This window comes from Perca fluviatilis, chromosome 23 (genome assembly GCF_010015445.1).
Source record: "Perca fluviatilis chromosome 23, GENO_Pfluv_1.0, whole genome shotgun sequence".
Lineage (NCBI taxonomy): Eukaryota > Metazoa > Chordata > Actinopteri > Perciformes > Percidae > Perca > Perca fluviatilis.
In genome coordinates, this window is record NC_053134.1 from 2,360,804 (window position 1) to 2,377,909 (window position 17,106).

General features: G+C 40.8%; 1 protein-coding gene across 1 annotated transcript; it reads left to right on the forward strand.

The window, feature by feature from the left end:
- The first annotated feature begins 1,004 nt into the window (after positions 1-1,004).
- LOC120553528 (myosin heavy chain, fast skeletal muscle-like) lies at positions 1,005-16,600 on the forward strand. Its single transcript, XM_039792051.1, has 40 exons — positions 1,005-1,114; positions 1,642-1,863; positions 1,940-2,083; positions 2,186-2,342; positions 2,429-2,456; positions 3,049-3,145; positions 3,259-3,351; positions 3,439-3,502; positions 3,584-3,682; positions 3,770-3,873; positions 3,978-4,116; positions 4,229-4,347; positions 6,029-6,178; positions 6,280-6,450; positions 6,536-6,839; positions 6,971-7,035; positions 7,136-7,223; positions 7,353-7,470; positions 7,554-7,677; positions 8,359-8,490; positions 8,570-8,830; positions 8,914-9,156; positions 10,069-10,245; positions 10,323-10,468; positions 10,562-10,652; positions 10,749-11,138; positions 11,512-11,638; positions 11,733-11,851; positions 11,938-12,134; positions 12,811-12,994; positions 13,089-13,254; positions 14,324-14,448; positions 14,531-14,839; positions 14,928-15,131; positions 15,247-15,372; positions 15,465-15,635; positions 15,723-15,827; positions 16,123-16,218; positions 16,296-16,427; positions 16,559-16,600. The coding sequence occupies exons 2-40, from the start codon at positions 1,657-1,659 to the stop codon at positions 16,577-16,579; spliced, it is 5,793 nt and encodes a 1,930-aa protein (XP_039647985.1). The 5' UTR covers positions 1,005-1,114; positions 1,642-1,656; the 3' UTR covers positions 16,580-16,600.
- The last annotated feature ends 506 nt before the right edge of the window (positions 16,601-17,106 follow it).

The following is a 17,106-nucleotide window of genomic DNA, read 5'->3' on the forward strand; positions in this document are numbered from 1 at the left end:
CCTACAGCATGCAGTGGACCAAACCACTGTGAGGCAACAGAGGGGGGTCTCAAAATGTTTCTAAACTTAAAAAGCATTTTTTGGGGTTTGTATTGTTTTAGTACTTACACAGATATTTTAAGTATACATCCTTATGTTATTTACAATACACAGCATTGTTTTAATGATATTTCTAGGGGGGGACAACCCTTAGATAGGGGGGGGGGGTCCTGACCCCCCCGACCCCTCTGGGATTTACTCCCTTGTTACTTGGCCATTCAAACTGACTCTGGTTCTGAAACAGGCAGAGGAGCCAGGATTATCAGGCAGCTGCTATGTCTTAATTCATTTTTTTTGGACAGAGTTGAACTATTACTGCCTGAGAGATGTTGCAATGTAGTATCATTATGTAGGTCACTGACCGTAATGTTACCTGTCTCAATTTACACAGCAAGCTGGAAATTAAACATCAGTAATGAGAGCAACTAGTTAGTAGACTGCCAAATCGTCACTGGACCTTTCTCTCTCAATGCTGCACACCGTGTGTGTGTGTGTGTGTGTGTGTGTGTGTGTGTGTGTGTTGTGTTAGTGTGATAAGAGATCAAAGGAATGAAAAGAACAGCAAAACACAATTAAGAGACACACTAGTTCTCATCTACCAAAATCCATTTCATTTGATTTAGATTTTTTATATTGATATGAGATTCATTTACATAAATCACAAAGCATGTAATGAATTGTAATGAAATATAATGAATAATTATTGCTTGACAGTCCTATTTTTAAATGGTGAAATCAAGGGGGTGATCGAGAGCCAACAATACTCTTTAATTTCAGTACAGCGTAAGCAAAAATCAAATCAAGACCTGGCAATATCCACAGAAACCTGAAACAGGATATTTAATCGCAACAAATATCTGCCTATCTGTGATACCAAATTTAGTAGGCTTACCACATTTAACTTTTGGGGTGTCATCAAAAAATGATTAATATAAAAGCTACTTGTGGACACAGTTTGTGACACAGAAGACCTGGGAGCTCCTGCTTTGAGTGCATCTTGTTTTGACACCTACTCTAAAAAGAAGAACCGGACCTTTTGAGAAGGATTGGTGATTACTGTTGACAGAGAGATCAGGTAAGGACAACTTTTAAATATGAACTGTCTTTTTCATAAGTATTTAATACATGTGCAAAATGTCTCATTTATTGAATGTCTGCAGTAATTCATCCACAAATTTTGACAAAACCAAACAATAGGTTAATATTTATTCTCAGTAATAACCTAGTGTGAAAAGGATTGAGTCACTTTGTGAGTCAAAGCCCACCTGTAACGAAACAAAGACATGGTTTCAGTGTGGATATGTTTCCTATACAGCAAAATTTTAAGTGCTGTTTAAGATAGATAGATAGATCTTTAATGTTATTGCATATTTTTACACAACTAAAGTTGGTTGGAGCAATCCAGTTTGCAGCTTAGAAATACATAATAAAAAAAATATAAACTATGCACACTTACACACCTCCCTCATGCCCATGACCTCATACCTCAACTATAAATAAAAACACATATTACCCATGATATAAATGAGCAGTGATCACTAAAGTTTAATTACATGGACTTAAAAACTCTAAGATGGCACTTACTTTGTAATTATCTAACAGAAATCAGCTGCCACCATGAGTACGGACGCGGAGATGGCCACTTATGGCAAAGCTGCTATTTACCTTCGTAAGCCAGAAAGGGAGAGAATTGAGGCTCAAACTTTACCATTTGATGCCAAGACTGCCTGCTATGTGGCCGATGTCAAGGAGCTGTACTTGAAGGCAAAAATCGTCAAGAAAGATGGTGACAAAGTCACGGTCGAAATCCTGACCACTAAGGAGGTTAGTATCATAAAGTCAGAGTCAACTGGGATAATCAATATGATTAGTTCTCATTGTGACAAATGTCCTATTCCAGGAGAGGGTAGTGAAAGAAGCTGACGTCTATCCAATGAACCCTCCCAAGTATGACAAGATTGAGGACATGGCCATGATGACCCATCTCAATGAAGCCTCTGTGCTGTATAACCTCAAAGAGCGTTACGCAGCATGGATGATCTACGTAAGACAGTCTGCCTAATGAGAAAAGAGAACTATTGCAAATTGCTAAACTTGTAGGAAACATAGAGTTAACTGTTCACTGAATCTCTATGATCACTTTCAGACCTACTCTGGGTTGTTCTGTGCCACTGTGAACCCCTACAAGTGGCTCCCAGTGTACGATGCTGAATGTGTAGCTGCCTATAGAGGCAAGAAGCGTATGGAGGCTCCACCCCACATCTTCTCTGTCTCTGACAACGCTTTTCAGTTCATGCAAACTGGTAAGTCATTACGAGAACAATTTATCAGTATATGAAGTTTCTGTTGCAGTAAATGATAGTTAATTATTTTGTTTTTGCTTTAACAGATAGGGAGAACCAGTCTGTCTTGATCACGTGAGTTTGTTACATTTACATTTGTAGACTTTGTTTAAAGGTCCCATGACACGCTGCTCTTTGGATGCTTTTATATAGACCTTAGTGGTCCCCTAATACTGTATCTGAAGTCTCTTTTATATAGACCTTAGTGGTCCCCTAATACTGTATCTGAAGTCTCTTTTATATAGACCTTAGTGGTCCCCTAATACTGTATCTGAAGTCTCTTTTATATAGACCTTAGTGGTCCTCTAATACTGTATCTGAAGTCTCTTTTATATAGACCTTAGTGGTCCCCTAATACTGTATCTGAAGTCTCTTTTATATAGACCTTAGTGGTCCTCTAATACTGTATCTGAAGTCTCTTTTATATAGTGGTCTTGACCAACTGCCACTTTGCTCCTTTGAAAGCCATGATGTCTCTCTCTCATGGGTGGGCCAAATTCTCCGGGCGGGCAAAGTAGAGAAAGGGGAGGTAACCTTGCTCCTTATGGCAGGCTGGGGAACTCATATTAATGTTACAAAACCTCATAAAGTGAAATTTTCATGCCATGGGACCTTTAACAAAGTTAAATATCTTGATCAAATCGTATACATCTGTGTCTATACCTAGTGGAGAATCTGGTGCTGGAAAGACTGTGAACACCAAGCGTGTCATCCAGTACTTTGCAACAATCGCAGTTGGTGGACCGAAGAAGGACGACTCAAAGGTATGTTACTGTACGATTAAAATTCAGGGTTCTCTTTCTATTGATTATTTTTTGCCAGGGGAAAAAATGTCAAAAAGTCATTTCTTGACAGTAATTCTAAACCTGGATTATAGGGGTCACTGGAGGATCAGATTATTGCAGCCAATCCCCTGCTGGAGGCCTATGGTAACGCCAAAACTATTAGGAATGACAACTCTTCTCGTTTTGTAAGTATGGAACAATTTCTACACATGAGAGAGGTCTTGTCACAGATTGCCAATGTGGAGGGAATAAAAATCCTTTGATCCAAACAGGGTAAATTCATCAGAATCCATTTCGGCGCAACTGGTAAACTGGCAAGTGCTGATATTGAGACATGTAAGTAATACTACTCATAGTACATACAAACAACTGGAATTGAGAATTGGCCAGACTGTAATTTATGAACAATATTTGTAGATCTGTTGGAGAAGTCAAGAGTGACATACCAGCTTTCTGATGAAAGAGGCTACCACATCTTCTTCCAGATGATGACCGGCCACATCCCTGAGCTGATTGGTAAGCAGATTGGTGTTGCACATTGTTTAACCTCTTTTCATTTTGGAACAAATGTTCTGACATTTTCGCCCTTTTTTTGATCTCCAGATTTGGCACTCATCTCAACCAACCCCTACGACTTCCCCATGTGTAGCATGGGTCAGATCACTGTGGCCAGCATTGATGACAAAGTTGAGCTGGAAGCCACTGATGTGAGTGATCTTCACTTCAAAATATAAAAAAAAATGTTTTGCATTAAATGCAATTGCATTTTCCTAAAGTGATTATATTTTGTGTGGACCTCTTTTGAACTCAGAACGCTATTGATATCCTGGGCTTCACTCATGAAGAGAAAATGGCCATCTACAAGATGACTGGTGCTGTGCTCCACCATGGTAACATGAAGTTCAAGCAGAAGCAGCGCGAGGAGCAGGCTGAGCCTGATGGCACAGAGGGTGAGTGTTTAATGTCAGCTCAAAGTGTATAGCTTGGGAACAACAGTAAGGAGGTTCTTAATCACACTGGTCTCTGTTCATATCATGATGGAAATCTCTGAACTATTTTCAGAGGCTGACAAGGTTGCTTACTTGCTGGGTCTGAACTCCGCTGACATGCTCAAGGCTCTGTGCTTTCCCAGAGTGAAGGTCGGAAATGAGTATGTCACCAAGGGACAGACTGTACCTCAGGTAAACATGAATTATCAATATCCTACAATTTAAAAAGCAGATTAGTAATGTTAGTTTTACTAAATGAATGTAGCAAAGGGTTTATTGGAAATTAGAATACAAAGGCAGTGGTCAATATATTGCTACTTTAAGAGTTTTACACAATGAATGCTAAATACATAATGTAGAATAAGTCTAGGACCGTCTTATATGTCATTTTTTTATTATTAGATCTTTTGTATTATTTACCTCACTAGTGAGGTGCCCGTTCAGGCGGATTGCTTGGCCTGTGGTATTGGTGCTTGTAGCTTTCTCGAGAATCCATCATACAGTCAACTTAATGCTCACACTGCGCTTCCTTGGGTCCTGAGCAATACACCTGCCATGACATAGTTGCGTCACATACCCAAACCATAGCTCCGAAAAACTTATGAAATACACTGGTTCGGGGGAGAAAACATCAAGACCAAACTTTACCATTGCCTGTGGGCCCAAGGTAAAAGGACCACAAACAGCAATAGATTCATTATAATGTTCAGATATGAAAAATACAATATATATGTTACAATCCTAAATCATTGTACCAATAAATAACTTACAAAGCACTTAAAAATGGGCAACTCAACTGCAGTTCTGACTTACTGTGTCCTACTTCAGAGGAAAACGTACTGCTACCTTTCCCTGACAGAGAAATGTTACTGGTTACATTGCAGATTAAGATTTTTCCTCACAAAGTTATTCATCATTACACTATGCAGCATTATTTTGTAAGTACAGTATGTAAGTACATTCTGCTAATAATTCCTGTCTTTAAGTTACTTTTACTTTAAGTAGACATCAGAATGCAGGACTGTGTGTGGTGATAAAAAAATTTACTTCGGAAAAAAACGTTTTGACTAGGCCTAGTTCTAACACTGCCAACACATTGCCATGTTAAAGAAAGGCTGAGTTAGTAAAGGACGCTGTTTTTGTGAGAGTGATTACTCCTTGCATTCACGCTGCTTTCCTTGGTAAAATCATTCTACTACTTCAAGTAATCCCATCCGCTCTGAGCAAATGTCAGTGACAGGGTACCGGCCATTCTTATTATACAGCCATGGTAAGGCAAGGCAAGGCAGCTTTATTTGTAGAGCACATTTCAGCAACAGGGCCATTTAAAGTGCTTTACATAAAACATTAAAGAGCAGTTAAAAACAATTTAAAACAATTTAAAAACATTAATAAACAAATTAAAAACATTAAAAGACAAGAATAAAATTGATAGTGCAGTATAAGAATAAAAGTTACAGTGCAGTATAAAAAATTAAAGTTAATAGATTATTTAAAGAAAAGCAACATCAAAAAGATAGGTCTTTAGCTTAGATTTAAAAGAACTGAGAGTTGCAGCGGACCTACAGTTTTCTGGGAGTTTGTTCCAAATATGTGGAGCATAAAAACTGAACTGAATGGTACAGGTAGATGCGGAACCGGACCTTGGGTTAGTTTGTCTGCGGAGGCAGCTGCCAGGAGGAAGAAAGGCTTTGCCGAACACCATATGGTGCCTGGCTTTTGTTTAATATCTATTGTCGGCAAAAAAATGTTTTTGGACGGACTGACTCACTCACACAAATTCCTGCCTTTATTAAAGAGATTAGAAGAAATACCAGAAAGCAATACCAATGGTTTTACAAAAAGGTCAAATCACATCCTTGTTTTTATTCAGGTGATGAACTCAGTGACAGCCCTGGCCAAGGCTATCTATGAGAGGATGTTCTTGTGGATGGTCGTTCGTATTAACGAGATGTTGGACACTAAACAAACAAGACAGTTCTACATCGGTGTCCTGGACATTGCTGGTTTTGAAATCTTTGAAGTAAGCTTCATTTCCAACAATTCAGAAGCTAGATACTTTTCATAACAGAATCCTTCTTATTGCCCTGCGAGAGATTATACTGGTTAATTGTCCCCTCACAGTTCAACACCCTGGAACAGCTGTGCATCAACTTCACCAATGAGAAACTGCAACAGTTTTTCAACCACACCATGTTTGTCCTGGAGCAAGAAGAGTACAAGAAGGAGGGTATTATCTGGGAGTTCATTGACTTTGGCATGGACTTGGCTGCCTGCATTGAGCTCATTGAAAAGGTAATAATTTGGTGATTATATATAATTGTTCTTAATTTTAATAAATGTATCACTTAATGACATACGTCTTCCCACTTTTTTCAAGCCCATGGGCATCTTCTCCATCCTTGAAGAGGAGTGCATGTTCCCCAAGGCCTCAGACACATCCTTCAAGAACAAGCTGTATGACCAGCATCTTGGAAAAACCAAAGCATTTGAGAAGCCTAAGCCCCCCAAGAAAGGCAAGATTGAGGCCCACTTCTCCCTGGTGCACTACGCTGGTACCGTGGACTACAATATCGCTGGCTGGCTGGACAAGAACAAGGATCCACTGAATGACTCCGTCTGTCAGTTGTACCAGAAATCCCCAGTGAAACTGCTGGCTCTCTGCTTCCCTCCTGTCATTGAGGGTATGGTAGTAACTACAGTAAACTGAAACATGTTTTTAGGCTATACTGTATATGTTTAAGTAACTGTAGCAAGTGTTAATGTACATTTTATTTCATCCTAACGAAACATGTCTAATTAAAAATATCAACAGATACTACCAAGAAGGGAGGCAAGAAGAAGGGTGGTTCTATGCAGACTGTGTCTTCACAGTTTAGGGTAATGTTGCAAACATGTCTATGTATGTATATATAGCTCAGTTTATGTTCAAACTCACAATTGATTACATGTCATAAGACTCCCCATTTTGGATCTACAGGAGAACTTGGGGAAGCTGATGACTAACTTGAGGAGCACTCATCCTCACTTTGTGCGCTGCCTGATTCCCAATGAGTCAAAGACTCCAGGTACATAGAGAACATCATCTCAAGAGATTATTTGAGGAGTGGTTTTGTTGATATGGTTTCCTTAATTTTGTGCTGCTTTAACTAAGACTATTTATTCAAAGAAGTCATTAAGAAATGTGATGTTTACAGGTCTGATGGAGAACTTCCTGGTCATCCACCAGCTCAGGTGTAACGGTGTGCTGGAGGGTATCAGAATCTGCAGAAAAGGTTTCCCCAGCCGAATCCTCTACGCTGACTTCAAGCAGAGGTATTAATGGATATTTTAAAAGAATTTTGATAAAGATTATTAAAAGAAAATGCTCACACTGACCACTAACTCTCATAAAAAAGGTACAAGGTGCTGAATGCCAGTGTCATCCCCGAGGGCCAGTTCATTGACAACAAGAAGGCTTCAGAGAAGCTGCTTGGGTCAATTGATATTCCACATGACGAGTACAAATTCGGACACACAAAGGTAAACACCTTGCTGTCTTTTTTTTACTGTAGATTAATGAAAGAGGTTAGATTAGACAAAGAGGTTAGATTGTTCAGTCCTGTGTGTTTGATTGTTTTTCTGTTAATTATGTATTATATCTGTTAATAATAAAGCAAAATATCTCTAAACTACTTACGGGATTGTAGAGTTTGGAGCCAAGTAATAAGTGATTTATTGTTAGGATAGAGGCAGAGCAGCCTGCATGTGGCCATTTATAAAACACCTTCACTTAAAAGCTCTGACACAGGTGAACCATTTTAGTACAATATGAGATCGTATTCTGAACGAGCCGCCCCGATAGTCTGGCTTTGAATTTCCGGAGAAACCAGACACCCACGGGACGCGTTCGTCCAATCAGCTGCCGGTTTTCATGTTTGGGTGACAATACAGATTAGTGCCGCCTGCTGTTATAGAGACGTATTAACGTCTCGTCTCTGCGGTGTTCTGAGGAACTTTTTGGACCAACTCGGGGAGACTGATCAGTCACACTGGCTTTACTGCTGACGGTCGGCCATCTGGTCAGTGTGTCTGGGCCTTTAGAAGCCCTGGACCATGTGGGTACCGTAGGTGAAAGTGTTTTTTTTGTTTTTGTTTTACAGTGTGTGAAGTATTCACTATCTGAGTTCATCCTACGTTCATTTTTATTCTGTGTTTGATCAGGTGTTCTTCAAGGCCGGTCTGCTGGGTGTCCTTGAGGAGATGAGAGATGAAAAACTGTCATCGCTGGTCACCATGACTCAGGCTTTGGCCCGTGGTTATGTCATAAAAAAGAAGGTGGGAAAAAGGACGAAAAAAAAAGGGATAAAAAAAAGCTCATTCTGAATTAATTAAAAATCACTAACAATATTGTTTACAACAGCTACTTCTTGTCCGCAGGGAAGCCATATATTCCATCCAGTACAATATCCGGTCATTCATGAATGTCAAACACTGGCCATGGATGAAGGTGTACTACAAAATCAAACCTCTGCTGAAGACTGCTGAAACTGAGAAGGAGCTGGCAAATATGAAGGAGAACTATGATAAGATGAAAACTGACTTGGCTGCTGCCCTGGCCAAGAAGAAGGAACTGGAGGAGAAGATGGTGTCAATTCTGCAGGAGAGGAATGATCTGCAGCTGCAAGTAGCATCTGTAAGTACACGTCAACAGAAAATTGTGCTTTTCATGTTTTTCAAAGTTGATGTGCTAACCTCTATCTTTATCAAATTAACTAGGAATCAGAGAATCTGAATGATGCTGAAGAGAGATGTGAGGGACTTATCAAGAGTAAGATTCAGATGGAGGCCAAACTCAAAGAGACAACTGAGAGACTGGAGGATGAGGAGGAAGTCAATGCTGAGCTCACTGCCAAGAAGAGAAAGCTGGAGGACGAATGCTCAGAGCTCAAGAAGGATATTGATGACCTGGAGCTTACCTTGGCCAAAGTGGAAAAAGAGAAACATGCCACAGAGAACAAGGTTTGTACATAATAGTTTTTACCGCTAAATACATTCTGGTGGGGAGACCCGCCACTGCAGAATTATTGGCGGCGCAGCTTCAGAATTTTACTTTTTCATTAAGTCCCAATTTCCCGACTCTGCAGAGCTGAGGTTGAGGGTGAGCGACTGGAACAGTGCAAGGACGTCAATTGATTGCAAAGTCATGACAACCAAACAACAGCACGAGTACAGCGTTTTCACCTCATGCAGAGTGATACACAGGGACAAAAGCCTTGATGGCTAATTCTCATGGAAGCCACGCTCACGCAGGTCCCGTGGAATAGAATAGCCACAGTGGCTTAGAAAATACCGTTACGGTGACTGAATTTATTATATTTACTGTTTCTCTGACCCCCCCGATGAGAAAAGAAGTGTGTGCACCCTGCAGTCCATCTGCCACACCCCTGCTGCAGGAGATGTATTCACACGACAGGCTGTATTCACTTACAGTTTCAAACTTTTCCAGGTTATGTAAAAAATGTGATGTGATACGGGCACTGCTTAATGCGTTCTTTATCTGGAACTGTTCATTAGCTGTGGTTGATATATGTCAAGCTGAACGGACTCACAGTAGTAAACTGATTTTATTCTCACCCAAAGACTGAAACCAAACTCGTTCTTAGAGAGAAAGGACACTACATAATGTAATGTAATGTTTTCCCGCTAAATACATTCTGACCATTTGCTATTTTTCATTGCTGTTACAGGCTGGTAGCGTAGATACTAGTGCACCCCCAGTCATTTTCAACCTTAACGTTAACTCTTCCCCCACCTGCCCTTTAAAAAAGAACCCAGAGGAAAAACTGTAATAATCTGTCCAGCATATCAAGTAAGATTATAATGATGACAGTTTAAAGACTTTTTTAAAGAATATTTTTCTTGCACATTTAGGTGAAGAACCTGACTGAGGAGATGGCCTCTCAGGATGAGAGCATTGCTAAGCTGACCAAGGAAAAGAAAGCCCTTCAGGAGGCTCATCAGCAGACTCTTGATGACCTGCAGGCAGAGGAAGACAAAGTCAACACTCTGACCAAGGCCAAGACCAAGCTTGAGCAGCAAGTGGATGATGTAAGTTTACAAAGTCTCTTGGATTGGCAAAGCAGGATTCTTGAATTTGATGATTAAAAATGAATCGTATTTTTCAGCTTGAGGGTTCTCTGGAGCAAGAGAAGAAGCTCCGTATGGACCTTGAGAGATCCAAGAGAAAGCTTGAGGGTGATCTGAAACTGGCCCAGGAATCCATCATGGATCTTGAGAATGAGAAGCAACAGTCTGATGAGAAAATTAAAAAGTAACAGTTTTTGAATTTGTACACAAGAATCATTCTTTTAAAATTTGTGGTCAACTGCATGAACTCTATGTACTTCATCTAAACTTCTCACAGGAAGGACTTTGAAATCAGTCAGCTCCTTAGCAAAGTTGAAGATGAGCAGTCATTGGGTGCTCAGCTTCAGAAGAAGATCAAGGAGCTCCAGGTGACATATGGTTTTAAAGAAAACATTTCTGATATTTCCAATTTTGTTTATTAAAAGTGAAAGTTTACTGAAAGACCTTATATCTACATTCAACAGGCTCGTATTGAGGAACTGGAGGAGGAGATTGAGGCTGAGCGTGCTGCTCGTGCCAAGGTTGAGAAGCAGAGAGCTGACCTCTCCAGGGAACTTGAGGAGATCAGCGAGAGGCTGGAGGAGGCCGGCGGTGCCACTGCTTCTCAGATTGAGATGAGCAAGAAGCGCGAAGCCGAGTTCCAGAAGCTCCGTCGTGATCTTGAGGAGTCCACTCTGCAGCACGAAGCCACTGCCGCTGCTCTTCGCAAGAAGCAGGCTGACAGCGTCGCTGAGCTGGGAGAGCAGATCGACAACCTCCAGCGTGTAAAGCAGAAGCTTGAGAAGGAAAAGAGTGAATACAAAATGGAGATTGATGACCTCTCCAGCAACATGGAGAATGTTGCTAAATCAAAGGTACACACAATGCATTACATGCTATTTTATTACCAAATTAATATAGTAAAAGTACGGAGCCCCCCGGTCCCACTTTGTCAAAAAAATTAATTGTAACTATCTTGTGGCCAGGAGATAGTATCTTGAGGCCACAAGTTACTATCTTGAGGCCACGAGATAGTATCTTGAGGCCACGAGACAGTATCTTGAGGCCACGAGATACTATCTTGAGGCCACGAGTTACTATCTTGAGGCCACGAGATACTATCTTGAGGCCACGAGATAGTTATAATTAATTTTTTTGACAAAGTGGGACTAGAGGGGCTCCGTATAAAAGAAAGTACACGTTATAGATACAATCTGATCACTGAGCTCATCTCTATTTACTCATTAGGGAAATCTTGAAAAGATGTGCCGTACTCTAGAGGACCAACTCAGCGAACTGAAGACCAAGAATGATGAAAATGTCCGTCAAATCAATGACACAAGTGCACAGAGAGCACGTCTACTGACAGAAAATGGTATCTACAGTACAAGCTATCAGTTAATGATCTGTTGTGTATGTTATTGAGAAACGTGTCACAAACTAATGTACCGTGGCATCTTTCACACAAGGTGAGTTCAGCCGTCAAGTTGAAGAGAAAGAAGCTCTCGTCTCCCAGCTGACCAGAGGCAAACAGGCATTCACACAGCAGATTGAGGAGCTGAAAAGACATGTTGAAGAGGAGGTTAAGGTAAGAAACTGTTAAGTAAGTGTGTATTGGTATTTTTAGTTTGGGATTCAGGAATTTTGTAAATTCAATCATATGTGTTACACCAGGCCAAGAATGCTCTTGCCCATGGACTGCAATCAGCCCGCCATGACTGTGATCTGCTGAGGGAGCAGTTTGAGGAGGAGCAAGAGGCCAAGGCTGAGTTGCAGCGTGGGATGTCCAAGGCCAACAGTGAGGTGGCTCAGTGGAGAGCTAAGTATGAAACTGATGCTATCCAGCGCACTGAGGAGCTTGAGGAAGCCAAGTGAGTAACATTCAAAAAATTCAATGGCCAGTGTATCATTTTAGCATAACTCAACTTTGGAGCAAACATTTTACAGTTCTGCCTTCATCTGTTCATCTAGATCAGTGGTTCCCAACCTTTTTTCTACTCATGTCTAAGAAAAGAGCAGCAGCTAGCAGCTAGCAGCTAGCAGCTGACCTGATGACAGCAGGGGTCCCAGGTTAAGAGGTCCCGGAGGTTTAGCCTACTAAGTAGCCTGCCTACAATTTTAAGCGAGAACAAAAATATATAGTTTTCATACAGACTTTTGTATATATTTGTTGACTTTTGTACACATTATATATTCTAGTGTATTATCATAATTTGTTTAACATGTGCAAATATATATTTTTTTTTTACCAAAAACCTCAAACCAGATAAAGACTTGCACCCATCCTGTGAAGGGGTGCCTTGGGAACCACTGATCTTGATCTTTAAAAACTAGCTATTAATAAGAACACTAGGCTGATTATAAATTGCCCATCCCCTCTTTCCAAAACCTGTTATTTGAAATACTCGCTACTCAAAGAATATTAAGGCTTCAAGCAAACAATGAAAAAACACTCAAAATACAAGAACTCATGCAGATTATTGTTACTAAGGCTTTAGGTCACTTCATAGTTTTTAGTGGGAAACTAATCTTACCTTTTTCAAACAGGAAAAAGCTGGCTCAGCGTCTTCAGGAGGCTGAGGAGCAGATTGAGGCAGTGAACTCCAAGTGTGCTTCTCTGGAGAAAACCAAACAGAGGCTCCAGAGTGAGGTGGAGGACCTCATGATTGACGTGGAGAGGGCCAATGGGCTGGCTGCCAACCTGGACAAGAAGCAGAGGAACTTTGACAAGGTTAGCATTGTTAACTTTGTGTTGCCAAGCCACACAAACAATGAAAGATATTTATTTTTCCTCATATTGCTACATGACCAATCGTGTTATTCAGGTGTTGGCAGAGTGGAAACAGAAGTACGAGGAGGGTCAGGCAGAGCTCGAGGGAGCCCAGAAGGAGACTCGTTCTCTCAGCACTGAGCTGTTCAAGATGAAGAACTCTTATGAGGAATCTCTGGATCAGCTGGAGACTTTGAAGCGTGAAAACAAGAACCTGCAACGTGAGTTCTACATTATGTAACAGTTACATTGTATTCAACACATTTATTTCAGACTGATCTCATGAAGTGGCGTATGTATAACACGCCAATTGGTATACCGCTATTGGCGTGTTATGAAGACGCACACTCGCTTTTCAGCGTGTTTATCAGCGCCGTTTGTATTCCATTGACTTACATGTATTGTATCTTCATCTTGAACAATCAGCCTTTTCCTATAAAGCAGTTAAAGAATGGAATGGGCTTCCTAACACTTTAAAGAATATCTCAAATTTTAAAAGCTTCTCGCGGGCAGTTAAATATTTCCTTTTAGACCATCAGACCTGCTCTCACTAACGCTTTTTATTCCATTGTTGTGTATATCTGTGTATTGCACCTTCGGTGTAAATAGTCTATTTACATTGTCTTAACTGTCTTTGTTGTATAAACATGTTATGTTTATTGTTTTTGTCATGTACTTAACTCTGTTATGTCATTATAATTGTGGAGGACTACAGATGGAAAGTAGCATAATGCTAAATCTGGTGCAGCCATCTTTTTAATGTAACTGCACATTGTCCTGCTAAATAAACTAAACTAAACTAAACATTACCTTGCGATTGCGTGTGAATTGATGCTGTAGAGAGTAGTATGAAAGGGCGAAAATCCAGGTAGGGAGTTTGGTCGGTGGGGGGAAGGTTGGGTCAAACAACCCAGGACTTTCACCCAGGAGACCAGGGGTCGTGTCCTGCATGTGATGTTTCCTTACCACGTTCTTCTTTTCCTAATCCCAACCAGTTTTCTTTTCCCCCGCATGTGACGTTAAAACCAACCGTAGCCTCGCGATAACACACCACGTGGCTTTAGAAAGTGGCGGCAGTCCGCTGTATACAGCGTAGACATACACGCAGATAGCTCAAAATGCGTCCAGATAACACGCCACTTGGCTTTAGGAAAGTGGCGTGTATGTTGACGCGAAGTCATGATGTCACGTTGTTTATTTCTTACATTGTATTCAACATGTGTTGGAATAAAATGTTTATATTTTACATTGCAAGGCTTAACAATATAAAACACATGTATCTCTCTGCAGAGGAGATCTCAGATCTGACTGAACAGATCGGTGAGACTGGCAAGAGCATCCATGAGCTGGAGAAGTCCAAGAAGCAGGTGGAGACCGAAAAGTCTGAGATCCAGACAGCACTTGAAGAGGCTGAGGTACATTTTCTAAATCATGGACAAATATACTTTAAAAAGGTTTGAAGGCAGAGATTAATATTTAATTCTTTGATATCATCAGGGAACTCTGGAACACGAGGAGTCTAAGATCTTGCGTGTCCAGCTAGAGCTCAACCAGATTAAGGGTGAGGTGGACAGGAAGCTTGCAGAGAAAGATGAGGAGATGGAGCAGATCAAGAGGAACAGCCAGAGGGTGATTGACTCCATGCAGAGCACTCTGGATTCTGAGGTCAGGAGTAGAAACGATGCCCTGAGAATCAAGAAGAAGATGGAGGGAGACCTAAATGAGATGGAGATTCAGCTGAGCCACTCCAATCGCCAGGCTGCTGAGTCCCAGAAGCAGCTGAGGAATGTGCAGACACAGCTGAAGGTAATACACAGAATTGTTGCACAGACTATGATCAGTGCAGGTACATTTTGGCATTCATGTGACTATTGTCCTGATATTTATTCTCTAGGATGCACAACTGCACCTTGATGATGCTGTCAGAGGCCAGGAGGAGTTCAAGGAACAAGCTGCTATGGTGGATCGCAGGAACGGTCTGATGGTAGCTGAAATCGAGGAACTTAGAGTTGCTCTGGAACAGACAGAGAGAAGTCGCAAAATCGCTGAACAGGAGCTGGTGGACGCCAGTGAGCGTGTTGGACTTCTGCATTCTCAGGTGAATAAGCCAAATCATTTCTTCAATAATTCAAAAATCTAATGACATTTTAAGTAACATGTGAAAATCAAACATATGATGACTAATGTGCCTACATCTTGTTTTTGCCTTTTAGAACACAAGCCTTCTGAACTCCAAGAAGAAGCTTGAGTCAGACCTGGTCCAGGTCCAGGGTGAAGTGGATGACACTGTTCAGGAAGCCAGAAATGCAGAGGAGAAGGCCAAGAAGGCCATCACTGATGTAGGTTTACATTTTAATTGTTCTTACTTTCATTCCAATGTGTTTTTTTTTTAAAGATTATTCTAATCAACATTTTATGCTGTCTCTTCTAGGCTGCTATGATGGCTGAGGAGCTGAAGAAGGAGCAGGATACCAGCGCTCACCTGGAGAGGATGAAGAAGAACCTGGAGGTCACTGTTAAGGACCTGCAGCACCGCCTGGATGAGGCTGAGAACCTGGCCATGAAGGGTGGCAAGAAGCAGCTCCAGAAGCTTGAGTCCAGGGTAAGAAAGAAAGAAAGAAAGAATTTGCAGAGCTGAACTTATAAAAAAAAAAAAGATGTATTCTTATTGCCTTATTGTTCATTGAAGGTGCGTGAACTGGAGGCAGAGGTTGATGCTGAGCAGAGACGCGGAGGAGATGCCATTAAGGGTGTCCGCAAATATGAGAGGAGAGTGAAGGAGCTCACCTATCAGGTACAGCCACTTTGATAGTTGTCATGCAAATCAACTTTACATATTTATTACAAAAAGATTGTTGATTGTTGATTTTTATATCATGTTAAATTGTTGATTGTTTTTTTTATGTCATGTTAAATTGTTGATTGTTTATTCTATAAAGTCTTTTCTATTTATAGAAACTTATTTATTTTTATTGCATTTTGCACTGGGGGTCCGAGAGGACTGAAATTTCATTTGTGCCGTATGTCATGCATGTATAGCACATCTGACAATAAAGCTGACTTGATTTACTTTAAATAAACTTTAACAGACTGAGGAGGACAAGAAAAACGTTGCCAGGCTGCAGGATCTAGTTGACAAGTTGCAGCTCAAAGTCAAGGCCTACAAGAGGCAGGCCGAGGAGGCGGTAAGGGCAATATATACATTTACAAAACTTTTGGTCTTTTAGGAGATTCAAAAATGTCAATCTCTATGGTTTTTCAGGAGGAGCAGGCCAACACCCATCTGTCCAAGTGCAGGAAGGTGCAGCATGAGCTGGAGGAGGCTGAGGAGCGCGCTGACATCGCAGAGTCCCAGGTCAACAAGTTGAGAGCGAAGAGCCGTGACTCTGGCAAGGTAAACATACCAATAAAGACGTCAATTTAAATTTTTTATTTAATTTAAAACAAATGTTTGACAGAAATATACTGTCAGTTAGATTTGTTTGAAATAAAGTTGATTAAACGCTTTTTTATTTGTGTTTTTAGGGAAAAGCGGCAGCTGAATAAAGACAACTGCCTGATCAGCTGTTTCTAATGATATAATATGATGTGAGATGTGCTGTAAAAATAAATGGTTTCCTTGTCACAGTTAAATTGCTGTCTGCCTGCTTCTTTTCATTGCATTGTTTCCCCCAAAATGATACGTGTTAGACTGGGAAAGTGGCTTTCCAGTAAAAACAATTGTATTAAGTAGTAATATATGACTTATGATGACTTATGATGAGTAATATATAAAGCTGGCCGATGCCCAGCTTTATGCTATTGAATCCGTTGAACGCGAGGCGACTATCCAATAGAAGTAGAGCACAGAGGAGACGGGAGGAAGGCTCTCCGTGGGTCCTTTCTTCTAGAAGTAGCAAAAATGGAGGAAGAACTGATTGCAGCTTTGCCCAATTTGTATGACCCATCGTTATTGTCATACAGGGACAATAACCAACGGAATTCTGCCTGGAGGAGGGTGGCAGAGCTTGTTGGAGTCCCTGGTGAGTTTGTGTGTAAAATAAAATGTTAATTCAACAGATGAGTAGCAGACA

Coding starts and splice junctions, on each gene's coding strand:
- LOC120553528 (XM_039792051.1), top strand. CDS start 1,657: ATGAGTACGGACGCGGAGATGGCCACTTATGGCAAAGCTGCTATTTAC. Junction 1,864..1,939: donor AAATCCTGACCACTAAGGAG/GTTAGTATCATA, acceptor GTCCTATTCCAG/GAGAGGGTAGTGAAAGAAGC. Junction 6,179..6,279: donor CTGGTTTTGAAATCTTTGAA/GTAAGCTTCATT, acceptor GTCCCCTCACAG/TTCAACACCCTGGAACAGCT.